Source organism: Phoenix dactylifera, unplaced genomic scaffold, assembly GCF_009389715.1.
Source record: "Phoenix dactylifera cultivar Barhee BC4 unplaced genomic scaffold, palm_55x_up_171113_PBpolish2nd_filt_p 000046F, whole genome shotgun sequence".
NCBI classification, from domain to species: Eukaryota; Viridiplantae; Streptophyta; class Magnoliopsida; order Arecales; family Arecaceae; genus Phoenix; species Phoenix dactylifera.
The window spans coordinates 2,100,808-2,127,069 of NW_024067669.1; the positions used below are offsets into that span (position 1 = coordinate 2,100,808).

A 26,262-nucleotide genomic window follows, 5' to 3' on the forward strand; every position below is an offset into this window, starting at 1 on the left:
AATTGGGTGGCTGGCTGGCTGCTTACGTGGCCAGTCACTTTGAAGGTATCTTGTGGGCTGGAGACGGTGAGGTACCCTGAGCACTTTGGGGAATTTTATTTTCTGACTTTATTGGGTGCATTCATACTCGTCAGGTATGAATATACCCGCTCTAACCAAAAAAAAAAAAAAATTGCATCCATCAATCCAGGTGGCAAGGCCTGGATCTAATTATGGACGTGATCCACCAACATTTAGAGGGACCCAATCCGGGTTAACGGGTTTTTGGTTTCGGTAGCCACCCGCATCCAAGAGACGACCCGCTATGGAACCCGCTAGAAATGGACAGTTCCGCGTACATTCCCTCCCAAACCGCCCAAAAAATTCGAAACCCTTCTTTTCGTTTTCCCCCTCTAAACCCCAAGAACCCTCCTACCATAGAGCTCACGGAAGCCGCCATGGAGACGGAGTCGAGAGATCCAGGCATGGATCCAAGAATTGGGTCGCCGGCGCCGTCGTCGAGGAAGCCGCGGCTCTTCATCAAGAAAATGGTGCTGCGGAACTTCAAATCCTACGCCGGCGAGCAGCGGATTGGCCCCTTCCACAAGGTCTTTCCAGTCTCCCCTGACCTACTCCTTATTTTACTATAAATTATTCTTTCTTGAGATTGTTAAGGATCAGATGCCGTTTAGGCGTTGTTGTTGTTTTTTTTTTTTTTTTTTTTTTTTTTTTTTGCTAAGAACGGGCATATCATACTACACGGGTACGAATACACCCAGCAGAATCTGCAAACAAAAGGCCCCGGAATGCCGTTTAGGCGTTGTTCGCCAGCGCCATTTTCCCTAATTTTCGTGACTTTCTGTCGAACTAATTTCATAATTTTTTGGGTATTTGTCTATATAGAGGGGATTGAAGTGGCGTCATCTGCAAACCCTAGAATCGATTTTTTTGGGGGAATTTTTGATTTTCTTGTTACTCCTCTAAATCAACATCCTATTTTGGCAGAGCTTTTCGGCGGTTGTAGGGCCTAACGGGAGCGGAAAAAGCAATGTCATCGATGCAATGCTCTTTGTGTTTGGGAAGCGGGCAAAGCAGGTAAATTTCCATTCCGGTATAAACTGACCCATCAAATGCGAAGAGATCCTATCATGCTTCGCCTGTACTTTTTTGGTCTTGAAATCTTGAGGTTTTCTAGGTCTATCACGACTTACCAATCAAAGAGGAAAAGCTATTAATGATAAAAACTGAATGGTGATCAATATAATTCGTCACCAGTTACTTATGATTTTTTTCAACGATACTAATGCTGGTTGTTTTGATTGAAGATGCGCCTGAACAAAGTATCCGAGCTGATACATCATTCCAGCAACCACCAAAACCTGGAAAGCGCTGGGGTTTCTGTTCACTTTCAAGAAATTATTGATCTGGTATGCCTTTTGCTGTTTGGAGATTAATTATCATACCAGACTCTCATTTTTGGGTGCTCTGATCATTCAGGATGATGAAACCTACAAGGCTGTTGAGGGCAGCGACTTTATCATTACTAGAGTTGCATTCCGGGACAATTCTTCTAAGTACTACATAAATGATCGTGGAAGTAATTTCACTGAGGTCACCAAGAAGCTGAAAGCAAAAGGAGTGGATTTGGACAACAATCGGTTTTTGATCCTCCAGGTCTGTGATCTATTACCATCATTATTATTATTATTTTGAGTACTTGGGCCCATAATTTGCAAGAGTTGTTCTCAAAAATATCTTATTTGGCGAAGGCTTAGGCTTTAAAAGAAATGATTGGAAAATAATGGCTCATACTTAAAATCCCTAGTAGTTGGGGTAAAGGATGCTGGTTATATTGTACAAAATCAAGCCCAAAAAGAAATTGGTTTATGATCTTATTCCCTGTTGGTGCAATTGGATTCTACTAAAGGAAAGTAACTTTTTCTTTCTTCCCCTAACCAAATGACATTTGCATGATTGCTACTCAGGGTGAAGTTGAGCAGATCTCACTAATGAAACCAAAGGCTCAAGGGCCCCATGATGAAGGCTTCTTAGAATATCTTGAGGATATCATTGGAACAAATCAATATATAGACAAGATTGAAGAAGCCTATAAACAGTAAGTTGATATTTTAATTTCTTTCCTTGAAAAAATCTGGCACTGCACATCTCTTCATTCTTCAACTTTTTGATATATTCTTGGTTTACATATGCATGCAAGCTAGAAATTTAATGCTAAGGTATAACTACTTTAGTGGATTCTTAAATTGCTTGATTGGCAAAGAGGAGTAGTGTATAGTCATGCTAGCATTGCTCTGCACATAACTTATTTTAAAACTAACAATTATGGGAATGCTAGTCATGTGCTAATATATATATATTTCAAAAAAAAAACTTGTAGAGCAAAGCTGCTGCATGATAGCATGTCGTATGGACAAGGTGTTATATATTCCATTTTCTTGCATTCGGTGATTTCCAATGTCCACATAAATTCATTTAGATTTTAGAATATTCTTTGCATTCACTGCAAAAGATCGAGGAATGAACATATCAACATAATATACTGCATTGGATGATACCATGTCTCCTCATGAGAAGTCAAATAATCAAGAAGTATGCTTAAATTGACAACTCATGGTGATATATACAGTAGACTAGTCGCAAGGGAGGGACACACATACATCTATAAACCACGTTATTGAGGTACTGGAAGAATAGGGGTATAAATCATATAAAGTCTGGAGTGAGGCGACATTGCTCTTGCTTCACAGTTCAGACATGGATGATTGGAATAGATAATATTGTAAATTATTAGATCAGAATATGATTAATTTTTTCGAGTGAAACATACATAGAAGAACCAAGTAGACTGACATAAACATTTGGAGGTTATTATAGCTGAACTAGTGGAATTGTTGAAATAATGTAGAGGGGGCAAGGCCTTAGGACATATGGTATTCTGGCAGTTGTGTGGAGGATTATGCTATTATTTAGGCTGGGCTGGTTGATCAAATTACTAGTGAGATTCTGAAACAGTGAATATGCTCGATAATTGGAGAAGAGAAAGTGTTATAATTTTATAATTCTAATCTATAAGAACATAGATGATGCATAGAAATACCCTTTCTTTAAAGGAATCAATTTTACAAGCCAGAGAGAAATCATGAAACCAGCTGAGCTAATAATAAGACCTGCAACAAGCATATTTGAGAATTGAGAACCAACCAGTTTCGTTTCATGCAATGTCTCAAGTGTTGGAAAGATATACCTATAGGAGGTGGAACGTGCATTTAGTTAGTATAAGTCGTACATGTCATATGGCATATTACCATATGTGGTTGTTTGGTGGGCATCAACAGATGATGCTCATTATGTTATTGAGCTTGTTAGTGAGACATTTCAGGGTGCAAAAAATTTGTATGAATGTGAACCACTTGTTGTGAGAGTGTTGAGCTCCTATTTTTACGGGGTACACCAATGATCATTTTAAAAATTTATAGGTTACATCCTTTCCTTTAACCTTTCTTGGAGGCGCGTTGATGCGTCAGGAGTTATTTTCAGTGTTTTTTCAATATTTACTTTTAGCTTTAGGGGGTCATTGAAGTTTCTATGTTGTACTTGGAGAAATAAACAGGCTGGAGACCTTTCTACCTTCTTCCTCTAATCCTCTCGCTAGTCCTCTCCCTTCTCCACTCTTAATCTTCTCTATTCTTTTCCAATTTCTCCTCATTTCCACTGCTTGTGAAGCAATTATCTTCTGTAAATCAGATCTGAGTTCAGATCTCATACCTGTTTTTGTGTTAACAACAGAAAAGGGCCTCCATAATATGGGTGCCCCTCGGAACTTAGAATTTTTTTTTTTATAATTCTTCTTGCACATCTCTGACTCCTCAATTTGCAAAAAGTGGAGTATGTTTTGGAAGACAATCCCAGATGCAATTTTGGCATCTGGTAGGGAAGGAAAGAAAATCCATATGATTCAGGGAGATGCCAGGTCAAAGAAAAGGATTTGCGAGAGCATTTCTCGATACTTCTTCGGCAGATATGCTCGAGTTGTTCAGATAGCTGAACTTCTTAGATCCGGCTGTTTCTGTGTTTTGGCTTCGTACTGGCTTAGGATCATGGTATATCTTTGTCTTACACCTCCACTTTTATCCATATATCCTTTCCTTTTTTTCTCCTGTAAAAGTGTTTGCTTATTGCATATTTTTTACTTTATTTATGAAATTTTACCACAGTTATGTGAAAACATCATTCTAGTCATGTCATTTGCGGAGCTGATAGCTTTTATCCTTACAAAGATTCTTCACATCATTGCTATACAAAATTTTGGTCTTTGTAGGCTTGAGGTCCTCAATGAAAAACGTACTGCAGCAGTGCAGTTGGTGAAGTTAGCTGAGAAAGAAAGGGACAGCTTGGAGGTGAAATACATGCTTTGTCTTCTTGCACTGTTCGTAATAAAGGAACTAATTTTATGTACATGCTGTTCTGTAGAGTGTCAAGAATGAAGCAGAAGCCTATATGCTGAAGGAACTAACCCTTCTGAAATGGCAAGAGAAGGCGACTAAATTGGCCTATGATGATGCTACCTCCCGTATTGCTCCATTGCGAGAGAATGTATCCAGCTTGCAAGAAAATCTCACAAATGAAAGGTCGTCATGTCACTGCTTCTTGATACTTTGCAAATATAGAAAATGTGCTAGCTAAAAATGTTGCTTCATATCCCAGGGAGAAGATTCAACAAAATTCTACAGCCTTGAAGGAACTAGAGGTTGTGTACAACAGATATATGAAAAGACAAGAGGTATATTTGCTTGTGAAGACATTTGATGCTCTCCATTAGCCTCACTAGACACAGAGCTCAGGGCTAATCATGACAAGCAAGTAGTTTTCCTTTGTCCCATGATACTTATTGTCAACCTAACTTGAATTCTGTCCATATATTATTTTTATTATTGTATATTTTAAGTATGAAAATGCATGTCTTACAGTGGCAGGTAATGTCACATTAATAATTTCAGAAAGTGATAATTTGGTCAGCAATCTTTTTTAAACAGGAATTAGTCTACATTCGGATGCTCTTGTCAGCAAGATTTCATTTGGTTATTACAATGTTTAACTTCTAGCTTAAATAAGGTCATGCAAAATGATGGCCACTGTTTGCACGTTTGAAAAGTACGAGTATTTCTTTTTATTTTCCCCAGAAAACCTATATGAGTGTGAGAGATGAGTGAGTCACTTGATATTAGTTAGTTATATGCAGAGGTTTCTCTTTTCTTTTTTTCTTTTCCCACTCAGTCATGTAGACATGGCAGAGGATGCACATCGATAGCATTGTTAATAACAATGATATTTAATTAGTATGACAGCAATATAGAAACTAATGTGCAATAGAGCAAGTTGATAATACTAATTAGCATCGACAAATGTGCAACGAATTTCTGTGTTATACATACCATTACGGTTGGGGACACTATCTAATTTATTATCAGATGCACAATAATCTTATGCAAATAACCAGCTTTTCAAATCAATCAAATTTGTCCAGTCTAAATCTCATTTTCCACGGGATTTTCATGTGCACTGGCGTAATTGTTTTTTCCCCTAGTGATCTATCATGCTTGGCTATGTGTATAGATGAGCTTTTAAAACTAACCAATTGTTTTATCTAGTCCAAGTATTTGCTGTACACTGGGATAACTTTTTTCTTTCCTCCCCTTAATGCAAACCTTGATGCAAATTTTTCCTGGCTTCCTAATTTTTAAACACAAGTTTTCGTACGCTGTCATTACTCCAAACCCCTGAAAGAATTTGCGTTGCTACTTTTTAAATCTTTCCACTTTAAACATCATCTATGTTATCCCTTAATATGCATTTTGATGATGTGTTCTTAATGTTGCCATATGCATGTGGTACTAACTGCATTTTCTTCTTGGTACTTATGCTGATGAAATGTTCAGGAGCTTGATACTGACATGAGGACTTGCAAAGAACAATTCAAGGAGTTTGAGAGACAAGATGTGAAATATCGAGAAGATTTAAAGCACCTAAAGCAAAAAATCAAAAAAACAGAGAACAAACTTGAAAAGGTATTTCAAATATTTCATATATATTCCAGCTAAGAAATGATATGCACCTGAGTCACTTCTAAAGGAGAATGAGGAATCTTCGAATCACAGGACACATCTAAAATTGATGAGCTTCTAAAGGAGAATGAGGAATCTTCAAATCTTATTCCAAAACTTGAGCAAGAGATTCCAAAGCTGCAACGCCTCCTGCTGGATGAAGAAAAAATCTTGGAAGAAATAAAAGAAAGATCTAAAGGTGAACCTTTTCTCAAAACATCTATCATCTCTTTATTGATCTTAGCCATCTTTTTGATCAATTCCTTGGTTACTACTGTTCTATTGAGTATTCTTTGCTTTATTTTCTTTTCTCGAGAGACAGATGAAACTGAGAGGCATCGCTCTGAGCTCATGGAGGTTCGCGCGGAGTTGGAACCTTGGGAGAACCAACTGATTGGGCACAAAGGAAAACTTGATGTTGCTTGTGCTGAAAGTAAGCTTTTGAAACAAAAGGTGGGTGTACCTTTATTTTGACTAATGGAGTATACATTGAATTTATATAAAAACCAAGACTAGGAGCATACAGTTATTGTAATCATATTGACTAATCTGATTTTTTTAAAGCATTTTGACACTTTCTATCTTGTTATACATACTAAGTAAAATCTTGGGAATTTTTATGGTATATATTTATTTTTTGTTTCACATGGCAGGACTCTTTTCTTAATCTTTCTTTTCCTTCTACTTATCTGCATGGCTTAGTCATGTATCATGCAGTCTGCGAAACTCTCTAGTTAGAACTTGTACACTTGTGATACTGTCTTTGAGCTGGTTTGATCATTTCCATCTTTCTTCAGCATGATGCTGCTCAGGCAGCATTTGAGGATGCTCAGCGACAAATGGACGATATAGTGGGCAAAATCAAACAAAAGAAGACACATAATGCTGAGGTCCAAACTATGATAGAGAAAAACAGGCTTGAAGCATCGGAGGCTCGTAAACTGGAACAGGTATCCATTTGTATCATAACTCCATCCTACCTTTCCCCTGCTGTGTAGTTATTTTATAGTATAATTTATAAAAATGGGACGCTCCACAGGAATGCATAAAGAAGCAAGAATTACTTATTCCTCTTGAACAAGCAGCCAGGCAGAAAGTTACAGAATTTATGTCTATTCTGGAATCAGAAAGGAGTCAGGGGTCTGTTCTAAAAGCAATATTGCATGCTAAAGAGTCAAAGGAAATAGAAGGAATTTATGGTCGATTAGGGCATCTTGGTGCAATTGATGGTGAGTTTTGTTCACATATATTTGATTTACTTAAGATTGCCTTCAAATTTTTATATATATAAAATCTTATCTTGATGGCTCAAAGCTTATTGTAAGTATTGGTTTCTTGGTTTGTACTGTACATTTGTTCAGATGCTATTTTTGGTAGAAGAGTGGTAAATTTCTTGTATTTCAGGTTTTTATCACGTTGCATATTAAGGCATTATCATAATTTCGTAGCCTTATTTGCAAATGCTTAGTGCATATGCATGCTGAAACTGTATTTTCTATTTTTATAAGAAAATATGCTATTCAGAAATGTGCTCACTGTTTCTTTAATTTAGTTAATTACACCATAGTGTTATGAGATGCTGCTAGGTCTGATTTATAATTTGTTGGCAAGATGATGTTTTTGGGGCCTAGAATTAGTGATATGCCTAACATAATAGCAGAGTGCAAGTTGTAGATGCAAGCTTTCATGATCAAAAGTAGTCACATGTCTCAGACTGAATTATGCTGTGAAAGAATATCTTTGGAATTGTTTTACTTGGACCAATATTTGATGGCATAACTGCTACTGATGCTTCAAAGTCATAGGTTGGGGGGCAAATAATAGGTTGAGCTTTGCTTAAAGATAATGCATGCCAGTGTATTCCAGTAACTTTCATGCTCTGGTAGACTGAAAAGAATTTAAACAGAAATCTTATCCATTACCCTGGGCGTGTGGGGGGTTTGACACCTTTCTGGTCATCATTCACTTGTAAGACTGTGCGAAAGGAAAGACCTGGAATCATTCTTTCATGTCGATATGTGGAATTTGTATCCCTTTCTGCTGGACACTTAAAATTCCATATCTATGTGTTATTTATTTCTCCATCATTATCTCTATCATTCAATCTCTTTGTTTTTTAACAACCCTGCTCCATTACCCCAAACTGCGAGGGGAGGGTATGCTCTGGTTTGTGGATACTTATATTAGTAAATTCGACTTGCTGCAGGAAAATATAATGTTGCCATATCAACAGCATGTCCTGGACTTGATTTCATTGTGGTCGAGACAACACTTGCAGCACAAGCATGTGTGGAGTTGCTTCGAAGGAAAAATCTGGGCATCGCAACTTTCATGATCCTGGTACTTGCTAGCTGGTTTACGTTTTACTTCCTAAAATTTTTCTGCATGTCCTTTCTGCAACTCTCCGCCATGTTGCATAGGTTAGATAGCTACATAAATAGTTTGCCTATGATAAAAAAATTTATATACCTTGTATTTTATCTTGCCGACCACCATGTGCTTGCGCGAACTGTGTAGGTCAATATAAATGCTGGAAGTTTAAAGTATTTTTCTAGTATTGGTTGGGCATACAATTACCATACATTAGAGTTAAACAATGGTTCAGAATCTTTTTATCTCTGATCACCTTTCTCTGACCTTCAAAGAGTAGTAGTAGTATTCTTTTTCATGTTTACTAGCAAAAGGGCAATGACAAAGGCATGTCTACTGAAAGATAAGTATATATAATAATGAATACAAACAAAATAAATTAAGAAATAACCCAAGAAAAAGTAAAAACAGAATGTAAAACAGAATACAGGAGAAAAGGATAAGAAGATACAACACAACTAAACTAAAAAAAATACATAACTAAAAAATGTTAATAAAAAAAATGATGAAGTAGCAAGAGGAATATCTGATGGATGGATGTGATCTTATGAGCTATTGATTTATTTGGAATACTTAGTTATGTATTTTCTTTTTTCTCCACAGGAATAGAAGGAGAGTGATCTACTTTGTCTTTTCTAGAGAAGATACTATGCTTTAACTTCACCGTGTTGTTAGGTTGCTTTACGTATTTTTGCCTTTTCCCTCTTAAATTGTCTATGAGCATCAAATTGTCACTGAAGGTCACTAAAGGTTTGATTTTGCATATTTCTTGATTATTCTTTTAATCTTTAGGTGCCCCCTACTTCCAATTATTCACTGAATATTGTATTTATTAAGCGGGGTGGCATAAGTGCTTGAGAGATTGCTTTATGTTTTTGTCATCATAATAGGAAAAGTGATGAGGGGTTTTATAGGTGACTAGGTACATAAAGAATTAAATATAGTCAATCCTCCTCCCTCCCTCCTTGTTTGCTTGCTCTCTCACACTCTCCAGTGCTAATAATCATAATTAATTTCAGCAAAGTGCTTTTATTACGTGGATTCCATATTGAAGGTGAACAACATTTCAAGATCCCAAGGGTGAATTTTGGGCTTAGTTGCATTGAGACCCAAGGATGAATTTTGGGTTTAGTTGCATTGATCTCTCCATCAATGACCAACTTTAAAGCCTTTTATGATTGATTTGTCTGTACCATATCCATTGTAAAGATCTGGAAATCTATCTTTTTTCCCCTTCCCATAAACACTGACATTGGTGTTGTCTAAGGCACTTGAGTGAGGCGAGGCAGCTCTGGAGCACCTCAAAAATCCTTAAGCATGGTGGATTTAGCAATGCATTGTTTAGTTAAGCACCTAGGCCAAGGTGAGAAGCATTAGGTTGCAAGCCTATTCTTAAGGGAGGCAATTTTGTGACTTCATATGCCAACTCGATTGACAACGGACTTGAGATAAGAATGTTTGGGTTTGACATAAATATATTTTAGTTGTAAATGGGTCGACTTGTCTTAGACCATTTACTAAATGGGTTGATTTTAGGTCCGGAGTCTGAACTATTTAACTTGTCTAACTTGTTTTGACCTGTTAATAATTAGGTCAATTGACATGGTTACAGCCCAACCCATTTAAGACCCTTTTAACATGTTATCATAGAGCTGACTTAATTAGACCTGTTTATTGTGCATGTCGAGTCAAGTTACTTGCTTAATAAAAAGGTGGGGTTTTGTTTGGATTTTTGACCTGATTAATAAACTGGTCAGATTGGGTTGACTAGTTTCCCCTGGTGCCTATATGTCAACCTAACCTGAACCATACCAGACCTGATCCATTACCCACCCTAACTCTCTTTTATGCCTTTTTTTCCTGAGAGTGGTGTTAAAGTTATTTTGTCCAGCGAACTTGATATCAAATGAGGGTTAATGGAGGAGGCTAATTCTGACAAGAGATAGACAAGTATAATGATGATTATAGATCTAGTGGAGATGGAAGCGACGAGACTTCTAGTTGTGATTAATATGACAATGCTTGAAGGCTTGAATGTTGAAGCTACTCTAGGATGGTAGATATTTACTTTTGTTGTTATGTTTTGTGTAGAAATACGTTCTAAAAAGTGGGAATTTGATGTTGTTTGAACTTCATAGATAGTTTAGGATGTCCAATTGTTAACTTTTGCTGCCTTTTGTAAAAACATGTCAGGTGAAGTGGTTTTTTCATTGATGTTTTGAAATATGTGGAAAATGATGTCTAATCTTCTAGATGATTATGATTTGGGATGTTAAAATTTGAACAATTAACGTTATGATGGTAGTGTTGTTTTTAGATACAAATGGTATTTATTTTTAATGATTTTCTTGAATTTTCTTTAAATTGGTGCCTTGCTTCTTTAGATGAGCGCCTTTAGAAAGAGCATACAACATTAAGGGCTCCTTTTACTTTTGACAACCTTGACTAACATAATTCCTACTCATATAGATCATGATTTTTTCTTTGTTGTACGCTCTTTCTGCAAAGAAGCTATTTTGAATCTCTTGACGTCAGATCTAGATTATACTATATTATCGACTTAAAAAAATCCTTATGTTTATCAAATCTAAACTCTTATTTGCACATTTATTTGCCATAACTCCTTCAACTTGTCTCCTTTATCCTTGCCGTCCAGCAACAACAGAAATCTTAGTTCACTGAATTTTTCACCTAAATGTTAAATACAGCCTTGTTTTGGGAAACACTACGCAAGTTATGGCATCTTGCCTATGTTGTTGCTGAGCTGTCATGCTTGAAGTATAAATTGTTTATATTCTAATGCAGGAAAAACAGGTAGATCATCTACGCAAGTTGAAGGAGAAAGTCAAAACCCCCGAGGGAGTTCCTCGCCTTTTTGATCTGGTTACAGTAAAGGATGAGAGGCTGAAGCTAGCCTTTTTTGCTGCATTGGGAAACACTGTTGTAGCAAAAGACCTTGATCAAGTAAGGTTCTTTACTCTTTTCATGACTTCCACAGTTCTGGTTTCCATGAAAATTGGTATACATGGTGGGACAATCTTCTTGCTTTGTGTTTCTGAGATGATATGCTGTCACCACCTGGCTAACCAAATGTTATGCTTTTATTTTGGCTGCTAGGAATGATTCATATACTTGTGCCTAAAATTTTTCAGCAGTGTGTAATTTATTCTGAGCTGTCACTAAGAAAACTATCTGTTCACAGAAGGTCCTGTGCGAGTAAATATTAGCCGCTGTTGAGCAGCTTGAGCTGACATTTATTAAAGGAGAGATTAGATTTTTCCGGTGCTTTATTTTAGGAATTTTTATGGACTCATTGTTGCTACTTGTCTGTACGGGTTTCATGGTTGGTCTTGCAAGACTTCATCGGCTATTACCTTTTCCTTCTTGGAGACTCAGCCTATGATGCAAAAAATCATCTCCTGATAGTAATGATTGAAAAAAAATTGTTCATCTTTGATTGAAGTCCTTTTCCTTCTTGTGTTAGGCTACTAGAATTGCGTATGGTGGAGAGAGAGAATTTCGACGTGTGGTGACACTGGAAGGTGCACTTTTTGAGAAGTCTGGTACAATGAGTGGTGGTGGGGGCAAGCCCCGAGGTGGTAAGATGGGTACATCAATCAGGGAAAGTGTTTCAGGAGAAGCTGTTGCAAATGCTGACAAGGAGCTCGCACAACTTGTTGACCAACTCAATGACTTGCGTCAAAGAATTGGTGAAGCTACAAGGCGTTATCAGGCCTCTGAGAAAGCTGAAGCCCATTTAGAAATGGAATTAGCTAAGAGTCAGAAGGAGGCAAGTATTTGTTGTGCTTCTGTTTGCAGCAGATAATTTCTATATTGTGTTTCCATGTGCCTCATGACTGTGCACTTGATGCCATGATGTGTTAATTCTCTCTCATGCAGATAGACAGTCTGAATGTTCAACACAGCTACATCGAAAAACAGCTTGATTCACTGAAGTCTGCAACAGAACCGAAAAAAGATGAGGTGAACAGATTGAAGGAGCTGGATAGAATTATATCTGCTGAGCAAGCAGAACTAGAGAGACTTGTTAAATGCTCTAGTAATCTTAAAGAGAGAGTAAGTGGTCAAATATAAGAGTTGGTTTTGAAGAATTCTTACTAGTTTCAAGTTGCAGATACATGGAGAATAACTCCTGTCTTGGTAGAGCATATATGTCCTAAAAGCATGTTCCTTCCACAAGCTTTGTAATTTATCTGCTTTCTGGATAATTTCAGACATATAGTAATGGTTACACAGTTATTGGTACCGGTGGGATTGTGCAACTTTTGATAACTTGTTTGCTTCTTTATGTAATTCTAGGCCACTGAACTTCAGAAGAAAATTGAAAATGCTGGCGGTGAAATGCTGAAAAATCAAAAGTTAAAAGTCATGAAGATCCAGTCTGTGAGTATATGTTTTAGTGGATTGTCTTGGTGCCAGAAAATATCTTGTTGATATCTGCAATCTTCCTTTCAGGATATCGATAAAACCAGTACTGAAATCAACCGCCACAGAGTTAAGATCGCTACTGGAGAGAAGATGGTAAAAAAATTGACTAAAGGAATTGAAGAGTCAAAGAAGGAAAAAGAAAAATTTATTGAGGAGAAGGAGAAAATGATGACTGTTTTTAAAGAGATAGAGCAGAAGGCATTTTTGGTTCAAGAAAACTATAAAAAAACTCAAGAGGTATTAAGCTAGCTTTTGTTAACCTGGTGTTAGTGACTAAAGTAATTGTTAAATGCATGGCTTCATCTCAAATGCACTGTGCTAATCTTATGCTTTCTGCAGCTCCTTGACCAGCATAAGGATGTACTGGATGAAACAAAGGCAGAATACAACAAACTAAAGAAATCTATGGATGAGCTACGAGCTGCTGAGGTTTTGTTGGATGAACCTATCCAATCCTTTTCTGCTGCTGTTGTTATAACAAACGTCTTACCTTTTTTCGCCGCCATTTACCCACAGTAACATTTACCAATATTACAGGTTGATGTTGATTACAAATTGCAAGATATGAAGAAGCTTATGAAGGACTGGGAAATGAAGGTGAAGGGCTTTAATAAAAAGCTTGATGATATTCAGAGGGATCTTGTGAAACACATGGACCAGTAAGTTGCGATTGCTTTGCATTCCTGAAACTCTCAAGTCAATTGTTCATTTTAGCTTTTTGAATGAGTATATGTGGTGGCAGAATTCAAAAAGATGCAATTGACCCAGAAAAGCTTCAAGCAACTATAAGTGATGAGTCACTAAACGATGCCTGTGATATGAAAAGAGCAATGGAAATAGTGGCATTACTAGAAGCTCAGCTGAAAGACATGAATCCGAACCTGGATTCAGTTTCAGAGTATGAATATTTCATTAGTTGGACTTCTTTCATAACATTGTTGCTCAAAATGCTTAAAAAAGTATTCTGGATTGACCAGATACCGGAAGAAGGCTCTCTTGTATAATGAACGTGTTGAAGAGCTGAATGCCGCAACACAGGAGCGTGATGATCTGAAAAGGCAATATGATGGATTGAGAAAGAAACGGCAAGTGCTTCCTCACTTTCTATTTCAAGTGAATCCATATGTGCACTGACCAGTTAATGTGCTCCTGAAAATATTAATCAGATTGCTGCCTGGTTGAATGACATTTCAGGTTAGACGAATTCATGTTGGGATTCAATATAATATCCCTAAAGTTGAAGGAAATGTATCAGGTATGGCAAATAACTTCTTAAGTTAAATTTTGGGGTGCGTGGCTGGAAATTTTATCTTTCCCTTGTTTTCATTGTCATTTGTATGAACTGTTTGTAACATTGGTTTTTCTTGAGATGGTTTATCAAGATGTATATTCATTTTTTTTTCTCATAATATGAGAGTAGTATTTATAAACCATATATATGGAAAATTTTTAATTTGGACTGCAGATGATCACTCTTGGAGGTGATGCGGAACTGGAACTTGTTGATTCCTTGGATCCTTTCTCAGAAGGTGTTGTTTTCAGTGTTAGGCCCCCCAAGAAAAGCTGGAAGAATATTGCTAATTTATCTGGTGGTGAGAAGGTATGTTCTAGCATCAGACATATCATACTACAATACTCTTATTGCTTACTATGGCCTGCTTGGGTAAGTTCCGCCCTTTTACCTGCCATTTCATAATCTTGGTAACTTACCTCATTTTTACTAGCATAAGATTTGAAAAGTAGAGCATAACATTTGGCTGTATCATACGTATGCTTTTGCTTGAAGCCTTGATTACAATGTCAAAGTCAGGATAGACCTTCACTCTGTTTTAATTTTTTTCCTTACCTCTACTTAAGGCATTTAGAATTTGTTATTTGCAATTATTGAAGCATTGGTAGATGAGATTTCTAGATTAGGATGAAAATAGCTTAAAAAGGTGATATCAATGAAATTTTTTGAGTATAATAGTTGTAACAAAATTGAGTATACAGGCAGTTGCACCTAAATGGTTATAGCGGCAGAGGTAAAAAAATTGAGGAACAAGAGTTTTGCCAAACAAAACTTTCTTTGACTACCTTGAATTAGAAGAAGATAGTGGAGGATGTCTCCAACTGGATCAAACATTGTGTGCAAGTAAAAATTCTGCTCTGTTGAGACCCAAAAGAACATTATGTGAGGCCATAGGACCAGTTCAATTGCATGAATCTGATTGGTGGGAAGTGAGAAGGACCTGTGTATATGCTTGTAAAGAGGAGGAATAATGTGGATGATAATATCAAAGGAATACTAGCAGCGATATCAATAGATGGCAAAATTATGAAAAATCACTTGGGATGACATGAAATTTAGTTTGAAATAAATTGTTTAGCTTGAAGAATCTTGAATCAACCTATGAAATTTAGACAGATGCCAAAATTGTAATTTATCAATATTATTCTGTTGGGTTGAAACTGTTGTTTATATTGGCGAATACTTTCTTTTCTTTTCTATTTAATGACATATGCAAATCAACACTTTTTACTTGTTGAATGTATTGATCTATCAACAAAAAGTACACTTTATAGTTATAATAGAGACACCATTACAAGAAGTTTGAAATAACATTTTACCTTTTTTTTACTTGGACATTCATCATGAATATTTCTCTTTTTTCTTATTATTTTAAAAATTCTTTTCTAGTTCCAAACTGCTTCACCCAAAATATATAAGAAATAAACCAATGTGTCAAAATTATTTCATGGGGTAACAGATCTTGATGCCAATATATGAGACCTTGATGCTCAGATTAAGGTTATGATGGTAGGAAAAAATTGAAGAGTAAAGAAGTAAGAGCCTATTTTAATAAATCTTTCTTCTCAGCGGACACACTAAAAGAAAGCATGGATCAAGCAGGACAAGTCATTGAGTTACAAATTGTTTACATTTTTGTTCATAATGTTAAGTGGCTGATGAGGGTGACTCTCTTGATTTCTTATTAGATGGGTGGGTAAGAACTATTCCATGGATGTGATTGCAATCCAGAGGAAGTGACATTTAATCTAAGAATTTAAGATCACTTGAATATTTTTGTACAACTTCATTGCAATCAGCTCACAAAGAGAGTAGCATATAGAGTATTCCTTTTATATCAGTAATGCTTTGCCAAATTAATCCTTCTCTCTCCCCCCTCAATTTCAAATAATAGAATAAATAAACAAGCAAAATAAATGGAGTTTATTCATTTGACACATTTAACATCCATGCCCTTTGACCGATAAAACTGGTTTTTGGAAATCTGTTGCATAGCCCTTAGTATCATGTCGTCCTCTGCAAGGTGCCGGTATTGGCTTAACATAGAATGTGCTATTTGGCCTGGGCTTACAATAATATAGTTTAGAAATTCAAATGAATGCATAAGGTTGAAAGTGACAAGACTTGAAAACACCAATCAAATATTAAATTCAAACGCATGGAGAAAGTTACTTGTAGTTTAATACCAAAGAAAGATCGCAAAATCCTTGTCTTATACTTACATCCGCTCTATCAAAAGCCTATCCAAAGTTAGGTCTAAACTTCATGTATTTCTTTTTATATCCATTTAAGTCAGATCTGACATACTAATAAGAAACACCCTCCTTCTGAGTCAAATGAAATTACACAAATTCAAATTTCGTAAGAATAAAAATTTACTTCTCACCTTTAATTAAAGTTCCTGAATTTTGGGGGTTGGAATAAAAATTGGCTTTTAAATGCTAAGATATTCCTAAAATCTTAATTGCCAGTACATTCTGTTTTATCTAAATACTGGTATAGCCTAGAGTCCAGATAGAAAAGCCATTTATCATTGTTTGACCAAAACTGATACTTGCAGACGCTTAGTTCGTTAGCTCTTGTATTTGCTCTCCATCATTACAAGCCCACTCCACTGTATGTTATGGATGAGATAGATGCTGCACTGGGTATGTGCTTTCAATTCATTCTTCTATTTGCTTCTTGTCATTATTCTTTTGAGCTGGCTTTTAGCACTGCCTCGTAGATTTCAAAAATGTTTCGATCGTTGGTCATTATGTCAAGGAGCGAACAAGAGATGCCCAATTTATTATCATTAGGTAAGCTCGTTTGTTTTTTTTTTTTTTTCCTGGGTGATTTATGTTCATGCATTGGTTTAATCTTTATTGTTATTGTCAATAGTTGATTTATATTCTTGTTACAGATTTTGTCCCTTGCTAACATGCAACTGTGCGTACCAATTCTTTTGTTTTGCATGCAGTCTAAGAAATAACATGTTTGAACTAGCTGACCGACTCGTAGGCATTTATAAGACTGACAATTGCACTAAGAGTATAACCATCAACCCTGGGAGCTTTGTGGATTGTGGAAAGGCTGCTTAAGTTCGCCTCAGACAGGAGACGACGCTTGCCTAATGCATAACAATCGTACAGCGATGTTTTGATCCTTTTGTGAAATCAAGTTGTAAAATATGGGGCTTTATCATGCAAGCCACGCATTTACTAAGTCTATTCTATTGTGGGCAGAAAAGGGTATCCTCCAAAATATTTAGATCACAAGATTGATATGGACATTAGGGTGGACGCGGAGAACTACATGTTTTCTTTTAATCCCCAATGCTTTCTGCTGGCGTACAGGTAAATGAGAATCGTCTAGTATTTCTCGCTCCGGATTCCTGTAGTGGTGGTCAGGAGAAAAAGGACCTTGCTCAAAAATAATGTGGTGGGTCGTCAAGCAGACTCTTTCATCATGAGTTGTCTGCAACCCTCTGCGATGCTCTGCTCTCTACCTGAACCACCATCTGTTGCTCCAGTCGCCTGGATGTTAAGAGTCGGCACTGTCCATTATCCCTGGAAATGTTTCGAGGTTGCCCGTTTAGTGCAGATGAAACGACGTTCCTTTGGGCCATGTCATGCTGGCTTGTCAACTCAATTCAGCCTTCACGATGCATCAATTTCTGGAAGCCACACTAATCTCCTTGTAACAAGTGGCAGGGAGAAATCTCTGTTGCATGAATGAGAGCTTATCAAGCCGGTAAAGCCCGTAATGGTTGTACTAAATGACATAGAAACAAATCTTAAATTTATCAGGATACGAGGAGTATAGGTGAAAGGATCATTTTTCTGTCTCAGGGACGGTTGTGTTTCAGCACAAAGAATATTGGACAGGCCAGCCATTCGGCAGAGACGGCTTCCGCGCCGTGCCCTCTCTTTTCTTCACAACCTACCACAAATGCAGCAATGCAACTCCAGACCTTTAAATAATTCGGTTGGTCATGAGGAAAATGGTGAATCGAGTTTAGCTTCGTACAGAGATGTTACCCGTTAATCTACTCGAGCGCTACCATTTCGTTGAAAACTTTTCTACAGCTAAAACTATGTTTTAATATCCAATCATATACGCATCAATAAAATTAGAGTTCTGTTTTCTGTCAAAGCAAAGCCAATTGATTAGAAAACTCATTTGGCTTTTTGAGCCCACACCGGAACCAAGGCAAATGCCAGGTGTATACATATGCTCTAGACAGCAATAGCATGCAAAGGACTGCAGCTGCCAGCTTGATGAATGTGAAACAAACCGATGATTATAGGAAGCTATAAAAATTCGCCAGGCGAGATCCTCCGACTGCCATAAAGTCGGGCCTCAATTTTTACCATACAAGATATAGGAGCATCAGTGTTTGGCGGAAGGCACGGGTACGGAGACAATAAGTTAATTTTCACTTCCAAAAACTGAAAATATCCCACATATGCCTGCCTGTCTTTTAGTAGTCATGCCAAATGGAGGAACTCTAAACCTCAATCCTCCTATCTTCGAGCAAGTAATGCCAAATGAATCACCCACCATCAAGGAACTAAAAATCAAAACCACTAAGAACCAGAGGGGTGCTAATGCATTGGAAATTAATCATCATTGAGGAATGCATTTATTCCAAATGTTCGAGACTAAAAATCAAAACCATTAAGAACCAGAGTGGTGCTAATGCATTAGAACCAGAGGGGTGCTAATGCGTTGGAAATTAATTCTCATTGAAGAATGCATTTATTCCAAATATGAGACAAAATCAAAACCATTAAGAACCAGAGAGGTGCTAATGCATTGAAAATTAATTATAATTGAGGAACACATTTATTCCAAATGCGAGACTGCTTAAAATGGCCTGCCTGTAATTAAGCAGGAATAACTGAAGAGAAATATCAAAGTGAAAGATGTAGAGACGTGAATATGCTGTTTCAACACGCACAATATGGTTCCAATTTGCGAGTAACAGGGTAACATAGAATTCATTTTGTTTGAAAGTCACTAAACCAAGGCTGAAACATACGCATCTTTCCGTATACCTTGCTCCAAGAAAAGATTAAAAAAAAATCCTTATTTTAAATGAATACCTTAGAGAATATTGTTTTTTTATTTATTTTTTTTCAAGTGAAAGACTTTGGCAAAGCCCAACCAGATTCACCTAGACAATGAATATATCTCAGTTGCAATAAATGAAACCGGTTAAGGCACTCCACTCAAAATTGAACCATAGTAGAATATATTGCATAACCTGGATTTCTGAAAGCGGGTCTTGACGATTTGATTCTCCACAAGCCTGATTCCCGATAGAATGATTATGAGAAGGGGAGGAGAGAGAGGCGGCCAACCCATCAAGATCTAAGTCATGTTCAGAATAGCTCCTGGCCTAAGGGCCCGTGGAAATAGCACAACTAAGCCAACAAAGATGAAGGGTGGTAGGCGGGGAAGGAAGATATACCAAGGCTGTTTATTCACCCGCAAACGACCTTCCCGCGTAAACAACAAATGAAAGTACAAAAAGGAGCAGAGAATAAAAATATTGACAGGAACATAACGCGAAGTGCCTCTTTAGATCACACAAGTTACCACCAGACGTGCATGACGTCGAGGGAGAAACGTGATCAATATGGAACCCGGAGAAGAATTGCTCAAGCAACAACACTTATATACATCCCTTTTAAAAGAGTGAGGCCGCAAGAAGGCTTTGCCCAAAGGACCTGCCACCTAACAACATGGACGTCACCCCTCACAATGATTTCCTGAGGCCCTGATACTGTTTACTAAGAATTTTCCGCAAGACCCCTTTGTTAATTTAGCATTCCTCTAAAGATTCTCTTCAATTAGAGTTGAGATATGGATAACTTTAGTCAAAGCTAACCAGAGAATAGCATGTATTTTCTAATATTCAAAGTAATTTGCCGTTAGAATAAACTTTTCAGATATAATCTTCTACCAAAACAAATGCCAGCATCGGCACGGAAAAGGCCCCACCTGCTCTTTCCTTTTGATACAGCTTAAGATATGCTTAGGCAGAACATTATTTATAAAACCCCCATGCCAGTAATATTACTAACTAGTTCATTGTTTTTAGTCCTATATTGGAAGTATAGATGCAAGTAGTTTTGTATTAATTATTTTATCAACTAGTAGAACCTAGACGAACTTGTGATTTTCTTGTCCAATGGCCACATGCATGTGCACATGTTCAACTTGTTTCTCCTCCTCCTCCTTCCTAACATAAAAAACAAAGAATATTGGTCATTCTTCTTCCCAACATGAAGTACCCATTCTGTCACTTACTACTTTCTAGTACTGGTTTCATTAACTTAAGGTAAGTGTAAATACGATTGTTGGAGGTTTTGGTGCTGTATGCTGTGTCCCTTAGCTGAAGCTAAATTGTTCTACACTGTTTTATGCATACAGATGAACCTTGTGCATCGAAAATTTAACTGCTGCTTGTTTGTAAGGTAGGGCTGGAAGAGCTTATTCATGAGGGTGCAAAATGTGGCTAGAGCATTCATCAACCCAAATGGAATGGCATAACCAGGATCACAAAAGAGCTATACATAATGACACAAGTTATCTTGGCCTCGACCCCTTCCGCGATCCTTAGTTGATAGTATCTCGACTACAAGTCAAGCTTAATAAAGAATCGGGCCTCACCAAGCCAACCAAAGAGGCTTGCCGCTAGAGGGATGGGATACTTGTTTTTGATGGTCACCTTGTTAAGTGCCTGATAGTTGATACATTGATGGAGGCCCTATCAATCTTCTTCCAGGAAAAAAAGGGGGCTCCATAGGGTGCTTTTGATGGCTGGGTAAAACCAGCATCCAGGAGTTCCTTAAATTGCTGTTAGATGACTGAAGGGTTTTCCCTTGGATTTCAGGATATGAATCATGAATTGCTGATGTGGACTCGATCAAATAATAATCCTAGCATCTATTAAAAAGAGTGCCAATGTTCTTTCGGTGTGAATTTTCGCTTCAGGCCCAAAATACGCAAACAAACTTCCAGCTTATTTTTGCCCAAAATATACAATGTTTCAGCTCATATATGCCCAAAATACATTTATAAAGCTTTAGTTTGTTATGCCCATCATTTTTTATTGCAGCTTTGTTTGATAAAGATATAAGACACTCAAAAGATGTTAGCATAAGCAGCATAATGTCAATTTAAAATGTGTACCATGCAAGTTTATAACAGAAAGTTAGAAACCGACACACCATATCATATTCAAATAATTGTCAGACTTGAATCTTGAATCATGAATGTAAACTATGAAGTAGTTCAACAAGCCTTAGCACATCCTTTTATAATTTACTTCTTGATTGCAGTCTAAACCCATTGGTTGCCGAGAGCATATCGGTAGCAGGAGAAAGAGGGCAGCATAATAGCTAAGGGTGTGTACGATTCAGGTCTGGTCAGTTTAAATATATGTTTGAAACCAAACCAACTTAAATTGGTTTCCTTAAACTAAAACTGAAACCAAACTAATAGGAAAACCGGTTCAAACTGAACCGAAAATTTTGGTTTGGATTCAGTTCGGTTTATCGAGTTAGAAGAGGAAAAGACGATGAAGAGAGAAAGAGAGTAAGGAGGGAGATGAGTGGTCTTTACCCAATTTCTCAGTGTGAAAACAAAATCTGATAACAGACAGATCAAAGATCAAACTTTAAACATAGTTCAAAATTCGCCGATCCAATAATCACTTTTTTTTCCTATTTGAAGGCAAACTTGGATAAGATCGCATCATTCTAAAGCGATCCCTCCATAGGGCCTTCGTTTTAGAGATTGAATTCGGATAAAAATTAAAAAAAAAAAAGAACGAGATGGTAGATTGGATGCTCGGTGAATACGAACCATATAGAAGTATATCATCTCGCCTGATCCGCACACACGAATCCAGCAATCTGGGTAGAGATTACTTCCTTTTCATTGCATCCTGGAAGACAATTTTAGGGGAAGAGAGGATTAGGAAGAAGTTGGGTAACCAAACCGGAAATGATTTCCATTGTGAGGTTCGCCATTGCTATGAATGGTGAAGTTGGGGAGAGAATAAGAGTTATCTCCTCACATTGGCCTCAAAACTCCTGGTGAAGGAGCAGAAAGCGCCCAATCCATGCCAGAGGGGGAAAGATGAGGTGACGGTGGCGGCAACCATGAGAGAAGGCCGACAAGGGGGATCAAAGAGGGGGGTCAGAAGAGGGATCATTGGTTTGGGTTAGGAGCCTTGGATGGTTGGGGGCTCGGGGGGAGCCATGAGAGTGGCGGCAGTTTCTTGAGGGAAGGAAGCCGAGCAATGAGGAGAGTGCTGGAGAAGCAAGAGAGGCTTGACGTTGGATGGCTGGGGGCTCGCAGGGAGCCGCAAGAGAGGCAGCAATTTTCGAAGGGAAGGAGGCCATGCAGCAAGGAGAGTTGGAGGGGGGAGGGAGGCAAGAGGACGACTAGGATTTAGGGGAATCCATCGCTTCAAATATATATTAGGGCTTGGGGGATGGAGGCCGTTTATATTTGATCGAATGACTCATATGTGTTTGGATAACTTATAGGTTCCTTTTAGTCCCACAACGGCTATTTAATTGAAAGCTTCTTCTTTTAAAGGGAGAATCCTTTCAGATTTTTTCACCGAAGCGTAATATAGACGAGTTTACATTTGGGTTTGGTTTAAGGGTTATGGGTTTGGGTGTGATCAATGCATTGGGTTGGTTCGCCCGTTTTAAGTAACAGTATATATGCACATCGGTTCGGTTTAAGTTGGTTTTTTTCTAACTTAAACCTAAACAGAATTGATTTTTCTGCTTCCAAAAATCCAAACTAAAATCGAATTGAATATGGAAAAAACAAATTGGCAGGATGTACTCAAGTTAGAGCTATATAAATTGCCGCATTTACCAAAAAAAAAAATCCAAACCGAACCGAAATAACCGGTTCGGAACGGTTTTATGGTTTGGCTGGTATTGTTGCACACCACTAATAATAGCATCACCAACCATGAGGAAAAAATCCAAGAGAAAAGTTCTTGGAATATAACTTCATACCTCAAGGAAACAATTACAAACTCATCGCTGGCCTATCCAAGAGCGACAGATAAAATGACCTATAAAAATTTTAGTTTAGCAAATATTAAACATAATAAGAAAATATATAAGATGGACAACCATTGATTTAACAGAAATTGTAATTCCACATAAAACTAAGACCAGAAACTATAAAAAGAATAATAATAAGGAAACATGCCATACACACCATGAGAAACAGTAAAGCTCTGTTACTAATTCAATGATATGTTGCACATACTCAAAAGTAAGAAAAGGTTAGACCATTGTCAAAATAAAGTACTACCAATTAGCATGCAAAATATAAGTTGCAGCTTAAAATTTAGTCATCAAAGATTTTTTTTGGGGACAACGAGACCTTTATATCCAGATACCCAAATGCGACTACCCTTCTATCTTCCTTCAATTTACCCCTCTTGGGGACCACACACTGTATGGATATTTCTGACCATTACAGATATCATATGGTGAAAAAAAACACTTTACCTATTAGGTACGATTTCGTAGAAAGTGCATATTTAAGCTGAGCAAATATTTAGTTTAAGGATAGATTTATGGGTCCAATTTGAAAATGGACTGCACCCACTACAAATTCTAAACTCCAGGTACTATTGGTTTCTGATGTTCAGAGAAGCAAACTCAACCTTTTCATACTTTTTAGGCATTTGCATCACTTAACTAGTAAAGAAAACCCAAATTTGCAAAAAGGGGAAGAAAGTGATCCTGTAATAACCCGGAACCTCATTTAAAAAGGCTATCTAGAATGTATTATTTAGTTTTCTTGGCCTTGCATATATATCCAAGATCTCTCCAATGCACAAAATATGTGGGACTAAACACATGCCAATATGGGCTCTTACTTAATCTCCCCATGTAAGCTTTAGTGTCCTCGCAAGGCTAAGAGCTAAATCCAATCAGAAATACTATGACCAGCTAGTTTTTAGCCCCAACTAGGCTCATGCAACAGCATCCCCTAGTCCGCACGGGCCATGGGTCAAGTTTGCTTCGATGTTATTAGTAGCAACCTAAGACCTCACCCAAAAAAGCTAGCCAAAAAGTGTTATATGGATTTTTTAGTCCTGTATAAGTAACTAAGATCTGCCCAATGCATATTAGACATGGGACTAATGAACGCCTGCATAGGTCCTTACGTCAGTATGCACTAGGTAGATCTGAGGTAACAATGCAAGGCCAAAAAATTCAAATAACACCTTTCGGCTAGCTTTTTTGGGTGAGATCTTAGGCTATTACAAAACCTTTCATCCCATGACTCAAAAATGATGACAAGTCAACTGAAATTGAAAATGTTAAACAAATCAAATAACATCGCTTGAAGAGATAAAGTCAAAAATAGGTAGACAAATCTAATTAAAAAGAAGGAAACAACTTAACTAATGATATGGTACAATCGCATATCATGGGAAACCTTAAGTACTGATCTATCCTTGGAAGCATGTCAGTAATATAAATTGAAGCCAATGACTGAAACAATTAAAGGACAACTCACAATTATTACATATTATAAGTTCCAATCTAATGGTTGAATATGCAGTCTGTGTTGCATTCTATGCTCCAGTCTATACTCTTCGGAAAGACGGTTTTGAATTTTAGGATTATTTTAGGTATAATCAGTTTGCCCCAATTTTTGTTCTCAAAACACCTTAAACCTGTCATGCAGTTCTTTACATTACAAATAATATGGCTTTTAGAATAACATTTTTTTTTTATTTGAGGCTTTTGCATAAAAATGCTTCTTTTATATGTTATTCGCATATAGAGACTCCCCCTTTACATACTTGTAAATTAATAACCCCATATCCTTGACATTCCCCGATAGGACCTCAATTTAAATTTGTAGCATTTTCACTCAAATCTTACCTCAATTGACCCCATCAAGCTTCTAATTAACATGCCACTCATGCTTATTTATGCTGTTGTCACTGGTTAGTGGTATAATCAAGATCTCAACCTAGGAATAGTGGTGGGAAGGAACTTGAATACAACGGCGATGGCACTGAGGAATTTGAATACATTTCCATTATGTAAAACTTGGCCTTCGCTGGAAACTAAAGGCAAGACAGATTTATAAATCCAGCACCAAATCATTACATGATACTTCTATTATGCTTCTATTACTATATGATAAAACCCCAACAGTCCTTCTTATGCAAATAACAAAATCAAATGGGGAATAATCAAATCTTGATTGCAGATAACGGTGGGAAAAAAACAAAAAAAACAAATAAATAACCGATTTTATTAATCATTATAACTGTTCATGAAAAACAGCATTCCGATCATGCAAATTCCATGCTAATAAGAAGGAACTAATAGTAAACATGGGATGCCACGAACAGATCTAAAACAATATTCGATAGGGTAAACAAGAAAAATTTTCACGATAATCGATAGTTTTCTAGGGTTTTTGCGGACATCTGGAAAGAACAATCCAAAATCAGTTCTTGTTTTCTACTTTTATAGCCCTAATCCTTCCAGATTTGAAACGACACTCGACAGGATAAAAGAAAACCACGTACGGCTGGCTTTTCCTTCTAGATTAATAAACCAAGTTAATATATGCCTCTTTTTGACGCGACGAAATCAAACCATAAATTGCATCCAAAACTTCAAGAACCGATAGGAAACTCACCGAAGCCGAGAGGGAGCAGACGATCCGGGAAGGGCCGCGCGGAGGAGCGAGACAGATCTGCGGCTTCTGGAGATCAAACCGTCCTCTGAGTCGAACACTACGATGCGATCTCGAGCCCAGCGAAGCAAGATTGGGGCCTCAAGAAGACATCGGCAATAGGGTTTAAACGAGAAAAGAGATCCCAAAAGGAAGGGAGAGGGCAAGATGGGGGCACAGAGATAGAGAGAGAAGAAGGAGAAGAGAGAGAGAGGAGGGTGCCCCCGGGGCCGGGGCGCCGGCGCCGGGGGGGGGGGTGGGCGGGGGAGCGGCCGAGGAGAGACGACGGTGAGGAGATGATAGAAAAAGGTA

General features: G+C 37.5%; 1 protein-coding gene and 1 long non-coding RNA gene across 2 annotated transcripts; one reads left to right on the forward strand and one right to left on the reverse strand.

Moving 5' to 3' along the window:
* The first annotated feature begins 344 nt into the window (after window positions 1–344).
* On the forward strand, window positions 345–17,593 carry LOC103711973 (structural maintenance of chromosomes protein 4). Its single transcript, XM_008798319.4, has 28 exons — window positions 345–587; window positions 985–1,074; window positions 1,305–1,406; window positions 1,477–1,653; window positions 1,965–2,095; window positions 4,319–4,397; window positions 4,471–4,628; window positions 4,705–4,780; window positions 5,937–6,065; window positions 6,156–6,300; window positions 6,424–6,554; window positions 6,899–7,051; window positions 7,141–7,330; window positions 8,308–8,441; window positions 11,277–11,435; window positions 11,956–12,261; window positions 12,372–12,548; window positions 12,792–12,875; window positions 12,948–13,157; window positions 13,260–13,349; window positions 13,458–13,579; window positions 13,663–13,818; window positions 13,898–14,005; window positions 14,115–14,175; window positions 14,386–14,520; window positions 16,772–16,859; window positions 16,937–17,009; window positions 17,171–17,593. Exons 1-28 carry the CDS (start codon window positions 438–440, stop codon window positions 17,289–17,291), a joined length of 3,735 nt encoding a protein of 1,244 aa, XP_008796541.2. The 5' UTR covers window positions 345–437; the 3' UTR covers window positions 17,292–17,593.
* LOC103711971 lies at window positions 17,455–26,262 on the reverse strand. Its single transcript, XR_604868.4, has 3 exons — window positions 25,915–26,262; window positions 23,247–23,305; window positions 17,455–17,913 (listed from the first exon to the last, which is right to left on the reverse strand). It is a non-coding gene; the product is annotated as an uncharacterized LOC103711971 (long non-coding RNA).

Excerpts from the sequence above, each read along its gene's own strand:
- LOC103711973 (XM_008798319.4), top strand. The coding sequence starts at position 438 with ATGGAGACGGAGTCGAGAGATCCAGGCATGGATCCAAGAATTGGGTCG. Across the intron at positions 4,629-4,704 it reads GAAAATCTCACAAATGAAAG|GGAGAAGATTCAACAAAATT; the intron begins GTCGTCATGTCA and ends TTCATATCCCAG. Across the intron at positions 13,580-13,662 it reads CTTGTGAAACACATGGACCA|AATTCAAAAAGATGCAATTG; the intron begins GTAAGTTGCGAT and ends ATGTGGTGGCAG.